General features: G+C 46.9%; 1 protein-coding gene across 1 annotated transcript; it reads left to right on the top strand.

Moving 5' to 3' along the window:
* Positions 1–3,975: 3,975 nt before the first annotated feature.
* Positions 3,976–15,134, top strand: RHBDD2 (rhomboid domain containing 2). The gene is made up of 4 exons (XM_068566023.1): positions 3,976–4,253; positions 6,327–6,734; positions 11,512–11,662; positions 14,144–15,134. Exons 1-4 carry the CDS (start codon positions 3,998–4,000, stop codon positions 14,499–14,501), a joined length of 1,173 nt encoding a protein of 390 aa, XP_068422124.1. The 5' UTR covers positions 3,976–3,997; the 3' UTR covers positions 14,502–15,134.
* Positions 15,135–15,410: the final 276 nt, after the last annotated feature.

Here is a 15,410-nt window from a genome sequence, read left to right on the forward strand (position 1 = left end):
ACCCTCCACAGTCTTTCCTTCCCCACACCAGGGACACCAGCTGTGGAGAGCAGGGACTGAACAAGTATTTCTGGGTACCAAGTGTGTGCCAGGCTCTATTCTCAGTGCTGCGATATGGCAGGTCCCTGCCCTCAGGGAGCTTGTAGTCTAGTAAGGGTGACAGTTAGATAAGTAAAGACACAAACAGGTGAGTGCACTGAAAGAAGGAACAGGGAGAGGTGACCTGGGAAGGCCCTTACGAGGAGCAACATCTGAGCTGGAGACCTGATGGCTAAGAACGAGGCCACTATACTAAGAGCCAGGAGAGCATTTCAGCGATGAAAGAGCACGTGCAAAGGCCCTGAAGTGCCAACGGACTTGGCTTGTTTGAAAAACAGAGACCAGGGTAGGGAGTGAGGGAATGAATTCATTTCTTATCGTTGCCATAACAAATTACTATAAACTTAGTGGCTTAAAACAACACAAATTACCACTTCGCACCCATTAGGATGGTTACTATCTAAAAAACAGAAAATAACAAGGGTGGACAAGGATGTGGAGAAATTGGAGCCCTTGTGCATTGTTGGATGGAATGTAAAATGGTGCAGCCACTGTAAAACAGTATGGAGGCTCCTTAAAAAATTAAAAATAGCATGACCATACGATCCAGCAATCTTACTTCTCCGTATATACCCCCAAAGAATTGAAAGCTAAGTCTCAAAGAGCAGCATTATTCACAATAGCTAAAAGGTGGAAACAACCCAAGTGTCCATCAACAGATGAATGGATAAAGAACGTGTGGTCCGTCCATACAATGGAATATTATGCAGCCTTAAAAAGGAAGCACATTCTGACACCTGCTACAACACGGATAAGCCTTGAGGGCATTATGCTAAGTGAAATAAGCCAGTCACAAAAAGCCAAATACTGCATGATTCCACTTATATGGGGTACCTAGAGTGGTCAAATTCATAGAGACAGAAAGACACATAGTGGTTGCCAGGGACTGGGGCGAGTAGGGAGTGAGGAGTTCTCATTTAATGTGTACAAGATCCAAAGAATTACAGAGACGGACGGTGTTGATGGTTGCACAACATTATGAATGTACTTAACACTACTGAACTGTACACTTAAAAACGGTTAAGACAGTAAATGTTGTGTGTACTTTCCCACAATGAAAAAACATTGGGAAAAAAACCCACATGCATTTATAATCTTACAGCCCTGTAGGTAAGAAGTCTGAAATGGGTTTTACAGGGCTACTTCAAGGTGTCAGCAAAACTGAGTTCCTTCTGGAGGATCTAGGGGAGAATCTGTTTCCTCGCCTTTTCCAGCTTCTAGCGGTACCCTCATTCCTTGACTCGTGGCCCCCACCTCCGTTTTCAAGCCTCATAGCTCCACCCTCTGCCTCTGTCATCACATTGCCTTCTCTCCTTCTGACCCTCCTGTTGCCTTAAAAGGACCTTCACAATTCCATTAGGCCCACTCAGATAATCCAGGATAATCTTCCCATCTCAAGATCCTTAACTTAATCATACCCACAAAGTCCCTTTTGCTACATAAGGTAGCCTATACATAGAATCTGAGGATTAGGACGTGGACACATTGCTCGTGGGTTTGATCTAGAAATGTCCACACTGGTATGTGTGCCCCCTGAGAAGTCACCTGTCCCCCAGCCTCCAAGTCTGGCACGTGGAAAACTAGACACTCTCCAAGGAGGAGGATGCTGGTGGAACCATAAACAAAGGCATCTCCAGGTAGCACATTTGAGGCCTGGAAATGTTTGCAGACCAAGAGTGAAAAGATAGGACAAAAAAGATTCATGGTACTGGGTTGCCCCCTCCCCGCGCCCATCTGCTGAAGAAGGCTCTGCTTTGTTCATGCCAGTCCTCTGTCCCCCGAGCTGAAGAGAAGGTCTTGGGGTTTTCTGGGGGCATAATTGGAAAAAATGAGAAGAGGGAGGCAGAATCAGAGAGAAGGGAGACCATTGGGTGATCCTCTGCGTTAGACTACACAGCCCTTGGCTGTAGGATATGTGATGTCACCACAACTCTCATCCTGCCAGGAATCCAAATGCAATTATCCCCAACCCCCCGGTAAGTGGCAAATGTATCAACATTCCATATGCATTTGTTTGTTTATGGAGTCTCAGAACTGAAGGTCCAAAAAGATTTTAAAAGGCATCTAGTTCCACCTCCAAACTGATGTTTGAATCACTTCAGTATTCTCATCAAGTCCCCAGATTGCCTCTGCTTGCACACTGTAGTCACAGGGAGCTCACTACCTATTAAGGCAGCTCATGCCATGGATAGACCATCCAAATTGTCAGAAAGTTCTTTCTTTTTTAAAAAAATTAATTAATTAATTTATTTATTTATTTATTTATTTTTTGGCTGCGTTGGGTCTTTGTTGCTGCACACGGGCTTTCTCTCTAGTCGCGGCGAGCAGGGGCTAGTCTTCTTTGCAGTGCACGGGCTTCTTATTGCGGTGGCTTCTCTTGCTGTGGTACACGGGCTTCAGTAGTTGTGTCACTCGGGCTCAGTGGTTGCGGCTCACAGGCTCTAGAGCGCAGGCTCAGTAGTTGTGGCGCACAGGCTTAGTTGCTCTGCAGCATGTGGGATCTTCCTGGACCAGGGCTCGAACCCTTGTCCGGTGCATCAGCAGGCAGATTCTTAACAAGTGCACTACCAGGGAAGTCAGAAAGTTCTTTCTTAAGTCAAGTGTGTCGCCCTATCATTTCCAGGTCTCCCCTCTGGAGTAACACAGGATAAGTCTACTCCCCCTCTTCAGGAAAGCCCTTCACATAGTTAGAGCCAGTGGTCTGGACCACTGAAGCTTCCCCACAGAAGTCTCCCTGGTCCCTTTAATTGTCCCTCATCAAGTTATGATTTGAAATTCCCCCCTTTCCTCCTAGTCCTAGTCACTTTTTGTTGGACAAGCTCTAATTTTCTACATCCTTTTTCAGAATATGTGTCTGAAAGTAGACCCAGAACTCCTGGAGTGGCCTGATGGGCACAGAGGAGATGGGACCACCACCCCCTTCCTCCTTCCAAGGCCCAGACTTTGGTTCCAGCAGCCCAAGTCCCCACTCGCTATTTTTAGCTGCTCCACCACACTTTTGATTCCTGTTTTGCTTCCTGTTGAGTAAAACCTTAATTTTCATGCCCACTGCTGCGTCGTGAGCAGCATTAGTTTAAATATACGTAGCATTCATTGAAATATGTCCCATTGCTGTATATTTATATCCAGAAAATTACATGGTTATATTTTAGTACTAAACACAAAAGACGAAACGAATCTTAGGTTCTCTTCCTGAGGTTCATGGGCACACAGACATTGCCAGAACTACTGAGGGGGGTAGACTAGGGCTGGGAACGGATCTGAATGTCCAGCACAGAGAGTGAAGCATTTGTTTATTTTTCAGTAGTCGAATTTACATACATGTAGCAGTAGGCAGGATATTAGAGGGAAGTAGTGAAAAGGGAGGAAAATCGGGGCCGAGCAAAGAGGAATTCAGATCCTACTCCTACTGCTTCCCACTTGTGACCTTGGGCAAGTTACCTCACCTTCCAAAGCATCTGTAATCAGGGAAACAATATTCCGGTTGGCTACTTTAAACAACTGCTCTCTGGTGAAGGTGCTTTTCAGACTTTAAGTGCTGAAATAGGCCTTGGTTATCACTGTTGTTGTATTACATCCCTTCGGGGCCTTCAGTAGAATCCCTCCTTCCTCTCCCACCTCTGTTTCTCTAACCCCGGCACCTTGCCAGTAGCCAATTCCAGGCCATAGCAACGGGGGGAACCCGAGTTCTAATTGTCTTTGCCATTTAACTGCATTACCCAGACACCAGTTTCTTCATTGGTATAATGGGGGTAAACACAGAAAAGGGGGGTTGCTGCCGCCAGAGGGCGCTGTCCTACGCGCGGGGGAGACTGGCCAGCGCGACCGGATTGGGCAACTCTGCACGGGGCGGGGCGTCGGGGAGGCGGGGCTTCCGGCCACCTCCTCCGCTGTTGCCATGGGAGACAGCCGCAAGGAGGCGGAAGGAGCCGAGAACCTGTCGGAGCCGCCTAGGGGAGTGGGATCCTTGGCGGCCATGGCGGTCTCGGAGCCCGGGTACCGGAGCTGGTCCTTGTGGCCCGAGGTGCCATCCGCCACCTTCTTCACCGCGCTGCTCTCGCTGCTGGTGTCTGGGCCTCGCCTGTTCCTGTTGCAGCCGCCTCTGGCGCCCTCGGGCCTCTCGCTGCGGTCCGAGGCCCTGCGCAACTGGCAAGGTGAGCAGGGCGGGGCCGGGCCCCCGGGTGCCAGCCCTTTTCCTCCGACCTCGCCAGGCCCTGGGCTCCGCGCCACCCTGTCTCCGTCCGCATCATCATTCTGCCCACCTGGAGGACCAGCCCCATATTCCACGTCTTTGTCTGTGCAGAGCCCCATCTTCGTCATCACTGTAATGCTTCCCTACCCAGATTTGTTCCCTTCCCTGTCGCCATCCGACTGGTCAAGGCCCCCATATCCATTCGTAGCAAATAGGTTTCATTCACCCCTGCTCGATCACCAAGGAGGATTTTTCTCTTCCCCTCCCTTGTCACATTCACACCTACGTCTGCTTTAAGGCCCAACCCCCACTGAAGAAATTTTTTCTCTCGCCTTCGTCAAGACACTTGAGCTTTATCTGTGGCCACCCCTATAAGATCCTGGCTTCCTGGGGTTTAGAATTTCTTGTGCTTCTTCGTTTTTATCTTAATCCTCACTCCGATTTCCTGCTCATAGCGGGAGGGGGTATCTTGTACCTTTGGGAGAGGTGTGTGTTTTCTCGGGGAGGGTGAGAGATTTTGCAGACCAATTAAGTATAGACATCTGCTCACAAAAGATGTTCCTAGTCTCTGCTTCTTCCCCATTCTTTTCTGGGGAGGAAAATGGGAAATTTGTATGACTTGTTGTTTTGCAAAGCACATTCACATGCATTAATCTCATTTAATCCTCACGGTGATCCCATGACGTAATGTAGGCTTTATTGTTGCCCATTATTTAGATGACACTGAGGCTTAATGCGAAGACTCGCAGAGCTATTGAGTTATATAATTGACACAGGAACCCAGATTTTTCTTTTTATCGTGTGATGTGTTGGAACTGGAGCCTTGGGGTTTATGATCCCCAAATTATATAGAATTGCTTCTAGAATCTTCACATTTATACTTGGGATTTCAGTGTCAGAAGTACTCAACAAGCAATGAAGTACTCTTCAGATAATGAAGCCTTACAGAGATGGCCTGACTGAGGTACATGGTTCATAGCCTGCCTCCGTGCTCAAATCTAAAACTGGTCCCTCCCAACCCCACCCGAGATACACACAGCACATCTGTCTACAGAGACAGATGCAAAATGCCAGCCTAAACTGAGCTCCCTTTTTTTTTGTCTTTACTTCACGGCTTCTCTGAGCGTGGGGCTCACGGGCAATGTGAGTATTAGACATGTAAGAGACCCTTGAGGGCCTCGTGTGTATGCCTGTTATTATACAATGAGAGAAATGAAGCCAATAGGGCCTGTGACTTGACTGAGCTCAACCGGCCTTGATGTGATAGAGCCAAGATTCCACTCCAAGCCTTTAGGCTCCCAAGTCCAATGTTACTGCCACTTCACCGGTCCCCCTCCTTCAGTTTAGTATTTTGGCCTGCGGGGATGTAAAAGTACATAAGAGAGAGGACTGGTTCTAGAAAAATAAAAGTGAGATTCTTTGCTGTCTTATTGCATATAGAGCATGGCTCTGCCTCGAAGACTGGATCAGCATTTTCAAGAAAGACTTCTGAGTTCTGTATCTACATTATTAGTGATAGTTTTCTAATCTTTACAGGTGCAAAATAATTCATGGTCCCTTTTTTCTTCCTCTGAACAGCCACTATGGAAGGAGAGGTCAGGATTACAGCCGAGGAGACGGGCACAAAGAGTGTTAAGTGACACCCACCCAATCCACCTGAAGCCGTTACAATTAATTAACTCTCAAACTGCCCGGTGAGATAGGTCAGTATTAAAACCTAAAAAAGGATTATAAAGCACATTACAAATTTAAAGACCATCCCATGCTAAAAAGTGTTATTTTTTTCCCCACGTGGAAGCCAGTCACAGATAAGACTTGCTCCAGGTCTGGGAAAGAGCAAAGATTAGACATCCACGCCTCTACTTTGAGTCCTGGGTCCTTCGTTGTTGCCTCCCTCTGCTTATCCCACTGGCTCCGGGCTGATTTTCACTGGCAATGAGAGCCAGCTACTCCCCGTTTCCTAGGTGGGTTGTAACCTGGCTTTCCCTTCTTGGAACAACCCACCATTGGGCCTCTAACTCAGTTCCCTCTGCAGTTTACAGGCTGGTGACTTACATCTTTGTCTATGAGAATCCAGTCTCCCTGCTCTGCGGTGCCATCATCATTTGGCGCTTTGCTGGCAATTTTGAGAGAACCGTGGGCACTGTCCGCCACTGCTTCTTCACCGTGATCTTCGCCATCATCTGCGCCATCATCTTCCTGTCTTTTGAAGCTGTGTCATCGCTCTCAAAGCTGGGGGAGGTAGAGGATGCCAGAGGTTTCACTCCAGTGGCTTTTGCCATGCTGGGAGTCAATTCCGTCCGCTCTCGGATGAGGAGGGCCCTGGTGTTTGGCATGGTTGTGCCCTCAATGCTGGTGCCATGGCTCCTGCTCTGTGCCTCCTGGCTCATTCCCCAGACCTCTTTCCTCAGTAACGTCTGTGGACTTGGAATTGGGCTAACATGTATCCTTCCTAGAAGGTAATTGTAGAACAATGACATGCCAAAGGGTGAACCAAGTTGTAGGGCCTGGGAAGGGGTCAAGTAGATAGAGCTGTGGGCTCAGATGTAGGTAATCTGTGTGCTAGCTTCACCTTTGAAAACCATGTGGCCTCGGGCAGGTCACTTCCCTTCTTTAGGCCAGAGTTTTCTCATCTGGAAAAGATCACCATAGCTCACTCCTCACACTGACTCAGCACTGCCAGTTAGTAAAATATTCTGTATTGATTTTTTCCAAGGTGTAAACCTACATTTGATTAACTTTTTTTATTGGAGGAACCTGAAATACCCATGGGCTGGAGATGTTCCATGAAAGGAGTAGGAAACAGGTTTGTTTGTTTTTGTTTGGCTTAATCTTTTTCTCAGAAGAAAAAAAAAATTTTTTTTTATGGTAGGCTTTTACCATATGGGTAGTTAAAAACTTAGGATAAGCCTCATATTCCTTGTATAAATATTCTGGCAATTAGGGGAAAGTATTCTAAAATACAAAGTGGATTTTTTTTTTAAACATCGGAATGGTAGTGTTTGGAGTTGGACGAGGTGCATTCCTGACATATCTTACAATTTGTGATTCTATGAGCTGTTAGTGTGGGTAGTGTATAAATCCACATTGATAACATTGTTCTTATGTATCTTACTTTTAAATTCTAGTTTAATTTCATTGGTTTTAAACTTTTTTTCCTAACATGAAAATTTAAAGCTATGCACTCCCCATGTAAGCACTACTTCAGCTGTATCCCACAGATTTTGATATGTTGTGTTTTCATTATCACTCAGTTAAAAGTACTTTCTCATTTTCCTTGGGATTTCTTTTTTGATCCAAGGGTTATTTATAAGGGAGTTGCTTAATTTCTAAATATTTGGTGATTTCCCAGATTTCTTTTTGTTATTGATTTCTTATTTTATTTCATGTGGTCAGAGAAAATTCTTTGTAAGATTACAGTCCTTTTAAATTATTTCTGGCCCAGCATTTGTTACATCTTGGTGAGTATTCTGTGTGTACTTGAAAGAAATGTGCATTCTGCAATTGGTGGGTATAGTGTTCAGTATATGTCAGTTAGGTCAAGGTACTGTATTGTTCAAATCTTGTATATCCTTATAGTTATTCTATTACTGGGAGAAGACTATTGACATCTCCAGCTAATACTGTAGATTTCTCTTTTTTGCTTTCAATTCTTATCAGTTTTTGGCTTCAAGTGTTTTGAAGTTCTGTTTATTGGATACATACACATTTGGAATTGTTATATCATCTTAATGAATTTACCCTTTACTGTTATGAAATTGACCCTTTAAATCTCTGGTAATATTCTTTGCCCTAAATTCTTCATTGTCTGATATTAATTTACTTATTCCAGCTTTCTCCTTTCTTAGAATTAGGATTTACAAAGTATATATTTTCCCATCCTTATATTTTTAACATGTTTATGTCTACATTTAAAGCATATTTCTTGTAGATAACATATAGGTGGTTCTCTATCTGACAGTCTCTGCCTTTTAAAGGCTTGTTTAGCCCATTTGCATTTAGTGTAATTATTGATATAGTGAGGTTAAGTCTACCAGCTTGCTTTTTGTGTTCTGTTTGTCTCAAATGTTCTTTGTTCCTTTTTACCTCTTTTCCTGCCTTCAATTGCATATTTTTTTAGTATTTCATTTTATCTTCTTTGCTTATTAACCATACCTCTTTGTTTTATTTTTTAGTGGTTGCTCTAGAGTTTAAATATGCATTTTTAGTTTATCACAGTCTACGTTCCGATAATATACCACTTTGTATGTAAGAATCTTATTCCATTGTATTTCTGTTTTCCGTCTTTCCATCCTTTCTGTTATTGTTGTTATATGTTTTACTTCTACATATGTTATAAACCTCACAATACATTGCTACTTCTCTTGTTTTAAACAGTCAGTTATATTTTTTTAAAAAGCAACCTTTACTCACATATTTATCATCTCTAGTTTTCTTCATTCTTTCGTGTAGATCCAAATTCCCATCTGGTATCATTTTCCTTTAGCCTAAAGAACTTCCTTTAACATTACAGTAGGTATGCTGGTGAAAAATTCTCTCCATCTTTGGTTCTTTGAAAATGCCTTTAGTTCACTAAATATAGAATTCTAGCCTTCTCTGATCTCCTTTCACTTCTAAAGATGTCCTTGCATTACTTCTGGTTTGTATTGTTTCTGATAAGAAATCAGTAATCATTTTTATTGTTTCCCTGTATAATTCACTGTTTTTCTCTGGCTCATTTCACAATTTTTTCTGTATCATTGGTTCTTAGCTATTTAATTATCTTGTGCCTTGAGGTGGTGTTTTTGTGTTTACCTTACTTGGAGTTTGTTGATCTTGGATTTGTGAGTTTAGAATTTTCATCAAGTCTAAAAAAATTATCGTCATTATGTCTTGAAGTATTTTTTTTCTATCCTCTTTTCTCTTCTCCTTGTAGGTTACCAATTACATATATATATAAGCTACATGGTATTGTTCAGTGGGTCACTAAGGCTGTTTGTGTTTTTTTTTAATTTTTGCCTTTTTTCCCCTCTACATTTCAGTTTGGATAATTTCTATCACACTGCCTTCAAGTTCAGCAATCTCATCTTCCACAGTGTCTACTCTGCTGTTAAACCCATCCAGTTAGTTTTTTATTTCTCATGTTGTATATTTCAGTTCAAGAGGTTCTTCTTTATGGTTTTCATTTCTGTATTGAGATTCTTTATCTGTTTGTTATGTTTATGTTTTCCTTTAAACACATTCACTTACACATTTATAATAGCTGTTTTAAAATACTTGTCTCTTAATACCATCATCTTTGTCCTTTCTGGACCTGTTTCTTTTGACTGTTTTTCCTCTTGATTATGGACCCTATTTTCTTGCTTTGTCCCTTGTCTTGTAATTTTTTATTTTTTGATAAACATTGTGAATACTGTGTTATCAAGGGCTGAATATTGTTGTCTTCCTTTAAAGAGTATTTTTTTTCCTAATAGGTAGTTAATTTACTTGTTAAGGCATTGCCTTTTGGGGGTCTCTTCTGAATGTCCTGGGTGTTCAGTGAAGTCTCTTTACTCTGGTTAGAACTTGAGCATGTCCCTGTCCTGTGGGAGCTCCAGGAGTTGTTAATCTTACAGCTCTTTGATAGTTGTTGTTTCTTCAGTAGCTGTTCTTTGCCTGACTGGAGGAGTCTCAGCCTATGTACGTGTACATTAGTATTTAGCTAAAAACTCGGGGAACCTCTTTGGGCCCAAGGGACTTGTGGCCCCATCCAGAAGAAGAGGAGGAGCTTCCTCTCCCTCCTCTCCATTACTGACCTGTAAATCCCAGGCATTTTTTCCTCCCTGAACTCTTTGTCTCTCCAGCTCAGGAAAAAATACTGTACTCTGCTTGGATTCCCCGTGCTCGCTTTGGCAGCACATATACTAAAGTTGGAATGATACTTGGATTCCCCTTCCTGTGCTGTGGTTTAGAAAGTGCCTCTAGGCAGAAAGCCAGCTTGATCTTGAGGCTCACTTAATTTGTTTCCCTTTTCTTAGGTATCACAGTTTGGTAGTGTTTGTGGTCCAAAGTCTGAAAACAATTGTGTAAAATATTGTATTCTGGTTTATAGTTACATATGTGGGAGGACTAGTCTAGTATTATTACTTCATCAGAGTCAGAAGCAGAACAGATTCTTGAGATCATTCTGAAGTCATCAGCCATGACAACTTTTGACTTCCTTACAGCATTGGTTACCACCTGGAATCAGTATTTGGAAGCATACTGTCATCCCTGAAAGAATTTAGAAATAGCAAGGGCGTATTTGTTTATCACAATGACTAGGTACTACTACCGTTTGGTGGCTGGTGGCCAGGGATGCTAAATGTCCTATAATGAGTGGAACAGCCTAGCCCAGCAGAGAATTATCTTGCCAGTAGTATTCTAGTTAAGAACACTGCCTCAAGGAGCAATGTTCTTTTGGTGCTTCTGTACAGTCTTCTCTCTGTCAGCACCCCTCTTCTAGCTATTGCTACTCACAATTTAGGCTTCAGCATCCATATCACATCCTTAGAGAAAAATTTCTCAGATCTACCTAGGCTAGCTTAAGGTCCCCAGCGTGGTCATCCATCGATAAGCTTTTGCTCGTGGCCACTTATTCTACCCCAGTACTTGGTATACTAGATGTTCAATGAATATTTGTCGAGAGGACGGATGGATGGTTGGATAAAGGCTGACTCTTTTTGGCTGTCTAGGCAGTGATGGGCTGACACAGGTCGGATGACCAGAGTACCATCACATCCCTGGGAGGTGGTGACAGTGTGGGGGAAGGGCTGCCACAGAGGCCCACAGGAAGCTCACTTGGTCACATTGAGACAAGGTTCCTTCTATTTGGGACAAGGTACAAGAGGATGTCAGTCCTCCCAGAAGGTATTAGGACAGCCTCCTGCTTCATCCCACTGGAAAGACAGAGATGTGTGCTGGCTTCTGACTGTGATTGAAGGGGCCAGAGGGGCTCAGGAGACAGGATGGGTGTGTCTGGGGGCAGTTGAAACGTTAGCACCTGTCTGCCCTCTCCTGTTGCTGGGTCATGTTCCCTCTGAGGTACAGGGGATAGAAACTCAACTCTTGGTTTCCCCTGAGCTTGAAACTCCAGTCAGATATTATGGTGCAATAAGCACTAATTCCCCTGTACAATCAATGTGGGTACCTGCATCCTATGGGGAGTGTTCAGCCCTCCTCCCTTTAGCTGCCTCCAGTTTTCCTTAATATGCCAACCTCAGATGGCTTCACTTACTGCTACTCCATCGACCTCCCAGAGCGAGTTGCGCTGAAGCTCGACCAGAAGTTCCCCTTCAGCCTGATGAGGAAGATTTCGGTGTTCAAGTACATCTCCGGCTCTTCAGCTGAAAGAAGGGCCGCCCAAAGCCGGAAGTAAGTTATAGAACTCTGTGCTTTATTCCTAAAGCGATTTCTGGGCCTCTAGAGGGTGTGACTCATTCAGTGTCCTGGGGAATAGGGAAGAGGGTGTGGGCAGCCTGGGCCCAGAAAAATCTGTGCACAAATTTCTCCCGAGCACCCTAGATTCTGCCCAGCTGCATCTGAAGTAGGGACCGAGCTGGAAGGGGCTCTTGTACATACTCCCGAGTGACTTGTGGCCCCATCCAGTGGCGTTAACAGCCCTCAGCGCCGACAAGCACTCTATGCGGGTGGGATTGGGCTCCTGCGTGTGACGCTGGTAAGAAGCGCAGTCCACGCAACTGACTGGGAGCCTTAGGAGGTGGCACGGCCCGAACCTGAGAGGTGGGGTTTTCTTGGCCACCTGGCAGGAGAAGGCGAAGCTTACCGTTTCCCAGTCCAGGCACGTTAACTCTCAATGGAAAGTGCTGGGCAAGCCGCCAGAGCTCACGTAGCCTGACTCCCTCCTTTCAGAGAGAGCGCCCAAAGGGGACAAGGGTCTTTCTCCAGGTAACACAGGGTCAGAAGAGCCCAGTCTAGAGCCAGGGGCCCCTGCTTCCGGGTCCTGCTCACTCGCTGTCGCCGCGGCACACGCTGCCGGCCTCGGGCGGCCTTCACTGGTTTTTGCCGATGCTGACAGTTCACGATGGAGGAGGTATCCTTTCCTTCAAGTCCCTCCCAAAGAAAGGATTGAGTACAAAGTCAAGGTGCTTTGTCAGTGGCCCTTTTCTGCTTCAGCTGTGCAGTACATCTTGCCCCTGCGCTGGCCTGGAGGCAAGACTTTGGCTGAATCGGAGTCTGCTCCTTGTAGTTTATTTTAGGAGGTGGACACTCCCAGCCTTCAGCAGCTCAGAGCCCTCTGACCATTTCTTTTGTATTTTTATTTTTTTCACCAGGCCGCACGGCTTGCAGGATGGTCTTAGTTCCCTGATCAGGGATCGAACCCAGGTCCCCACAGTGAAAGCGCTGAGTTCTAACCACTGGACCGCCAGGGAATTCCCCACTCTGACCATTTCTTAAAGGCAGGGACGGGTACTGGGAAAAATAGAAACGCACACTCACCCATTTTGTTTCAGGCAAGTAATTCCTGGAGTCTAAATGGGTGGGAGGTGTTTAAATTTAGAATTAGGTGTATTGTGGCTTTTTGGCTCTTAATTGCTGTTCTCACAGAATCTAGAGAGAACTTAAGGACTTAAACTCCTCGTTTGCAAACGCTCTCTCCCCCGCCCTGTCCCGTGAAGGAATCCCCTCAAAGACAGCTGATGATGTTCACCCCTGGCAGCTGGGGGCTGGCTCTCCAAGGCAGCCCCTGATGAGAAAGGTCTTCCACGCTGAATCGCAGTTACCTCTCTGTAACTGTGACACCGTGGTGCCGGGTGATCCTGCTTCACCATGACGCGCAGATCTGGCCAGGGGCCATGGTGACTCTCTCAGCTCCTTCTGTGTCCCTTGCATGGCGTGGTGTTCGATCCCTCATTATCCTGGCCTGCTGTAGGCACCCGGAACAGCACGTGATGTTTCGGATGACCTGACAACGGGACACAGGTGGTATTACAACACGCATATTTGTTTCGGCAGCAGACCTGACTGCCTGGACAGCCTTGCCTCCCTGGAGGCTCTTGTCAAGCTTCTTATCGGCCAAAACCTCTATATTTTTAAAATGCCAGAAGTGCTGTTAAGTGTCCTGTATCTGTACTTAAGCAGCTGATTTGTAAGCTTAGGTTTGGATTGAAATGTATACAGGTTTAGTCTAGTTACCTAACACAGGTATCAGTGGTGTTGACATTTGTTCTTCATATTTGGAACTCTGCACGAAGGTCACAGGCTAAAACCCTTAGAATGTGTCCCCCTTTGTGGTCCCAGCCACACGTGTCTGTGGTGGGGTCTCCAACCTCAGCACACACAGCTCCCCACATCTGTCACGTCGGTTCCTGCCTGCCAGGACTTTGAGTTGTGAGTCTTTATTCCTGAAGACATGGGTAGAATATCTCCCAGCAGACAAGGCCTGGGCCCAAGCCCTGTGTTACCCGTTAGAGCCCTCCCCTCCTCCCTCCCACAGAGGTGGATCCATTCTCTCTGGGTCCAGCTGCTGAGCCGACCACAAACACACTGACTGCTGTGATCTGGTCCCCATCTCCATCCGGTCCATCCAGTTTGCAAGCTGCTCTTACACCTCAGGGTGTCTCAGGCATGGGCCCGATACCCCTTCTTCCTGCTGGCTTACTGCAGGACCGTGAGTGGGCCCTGCGCCCTCTGGGCATATGTTTTCTGTCCAGTTGAGATTGACCTTCCTCCCCACTTGGCACTTTTACAGCTGGTTATAGGAACCGTCCACAGCATGTTGTAATAGAAAGCAGTATAGTGACCCACGCTTCGCGCCTGCGGATCGACCGCTGGGGCTGCTGTGTGCCCCGGCATGAGTGGCTGAGTGACCATTTTCTCTCTGTTCCTTTCCAGGCTGAACCCTGTGCCTGGCTCCTACCCCACACAGAGCGGCCACCCTCACCTGGCCCCGAGCCACCCTGTGGCCCAGATGCAGCACACCAGCGGCCAGAAACTGGCCCCCTGGCCGTCCTGGGTCCCTGGGCACACGGCCAGCCTGCCTCCGTACCAGCCCACGTCCGGCCTGTGCTACGTGCAGAACCATTTTGGCACAGTCCCCAGCTCCTCTGGTGTCTACCCGGCTTCTGCGGGTGCCTCCCTGGGGGTCCAGCCCCCCGCCCCCCTCAACTGCCCCGGCACAGTGCATTCCGGGGCCCTGGCCAGTTCAGCGGCTACCGGCTCCAAGGAGTGCTCCAGGGTCCTGATCCCCTGAGAGCGAGTTTCCAGGGAAGCGATCTCCCATCTCGGCCTTCCGAGGAAGGTCCTCTCTGAGCTGAGATGTTCTTGACAAAAAGTTACTTTACTGAACACCTCTGTGTGCCAGGCTCTGTGTTGAGTATTTTGATCTGTGTCCCTATTTCAGTCTCATTCATCCTCATGACAACTTGGTGAAGTACAGCTTGTCGTCCCCAGTTTACAGATGCAGAAAGCGCAGCGCTCTGTGTGGACGTGAGGTCATGTGGCCTTGTAGTGGCGCAGCTGGGGCGCTTGGCTCCAGGCCCCGGCCCCGCCCACCCACTGTCCCGCCCCCCACAGGACACCTGGGAGAAGAGGGCGTTGGTGGTCAGCGGCTCGTTTCAGCTCTCTGTTTCCTTCCTGTCCTCGTACGTCGTGCCCATGGTTATGCCGTGTTCGTGTGTCTGCGCGTGCCCTTTGGGGGCTCCCAGCTGGTGTGCTCGCCAGTCCCCAGGCCTGTGCAGTGTTCCTCCCTTGCGGTGACCCCCCCCGCCCCACACCCAGACTTCTGCCCCGGAAGTGGTGAGACGGGCCAGCGTGAGCCGCAGCAGCATGCTTATGGATCCGTAGTGTTGATTACCTTTGTATAAAGAAACAGCCTCCAACCTGCCCTCGGTGTGTGGTGTCTCTGTGGTCTGGCCGAGCAATACAGAGGGCAGCGAAGAGAAGCACATCCAGGTCAAGTCAGGCAGACGACTCCCCAGCGGGCATCTGACGTGAGGGCGTGAGTTGAGAAGGTCCCCAGAGAGCTGAAAGGACAAACGGGAAGGTTTGGCACCCCTGAGATTGGCAAAAGCGGGGAGCCACCGTGGTGTTCCCAGGGCTCCAGGCTGGGTCACCACGAGAAGGGCTGCCTGCGGGACCTTACACCAGGGAGTGGCACAGG

Source organism: Eschrichtius robustus, chromosome 16, assembly GCF_028021215.1.
Source record: "Eschrichtius robustus isolate mEscRob2 chromosome 16, mEscRob2.pri, whole genome shotgun sequence".
In the NCBI taxonomy this organism is placed as follows: Eukaryota; Metazoa; Chordata; class Mammalia; order Artiodactyla; family Eschrichtiidae; genus Eschrichtius; species Eschrichtius robustus.

Coding starts and splice junctions, on each gene's coding strand:
- RHBDD2 (XM_068566023.1), top strand. CDS start 3,998: ATGGGAGACAGCCGCAAGGAGGCGGAAGGAGCCGAGAACCTGTCGGAG. Junction 6,735..11,511: donor ACTTGGAATTGGGCTAACAT/GTATCCTTCCTA, acceptor TGCCAACCTCAG/ATGGCTTCACTTACTGCTAC. Junction 11,663..14,143: donor AGGGCCGCCCAAAGCCGGAA/GTAAGTTATAGA, acceptor GTTCCTTTCCAG/GCTGAACCCTGTGCCTGGCT.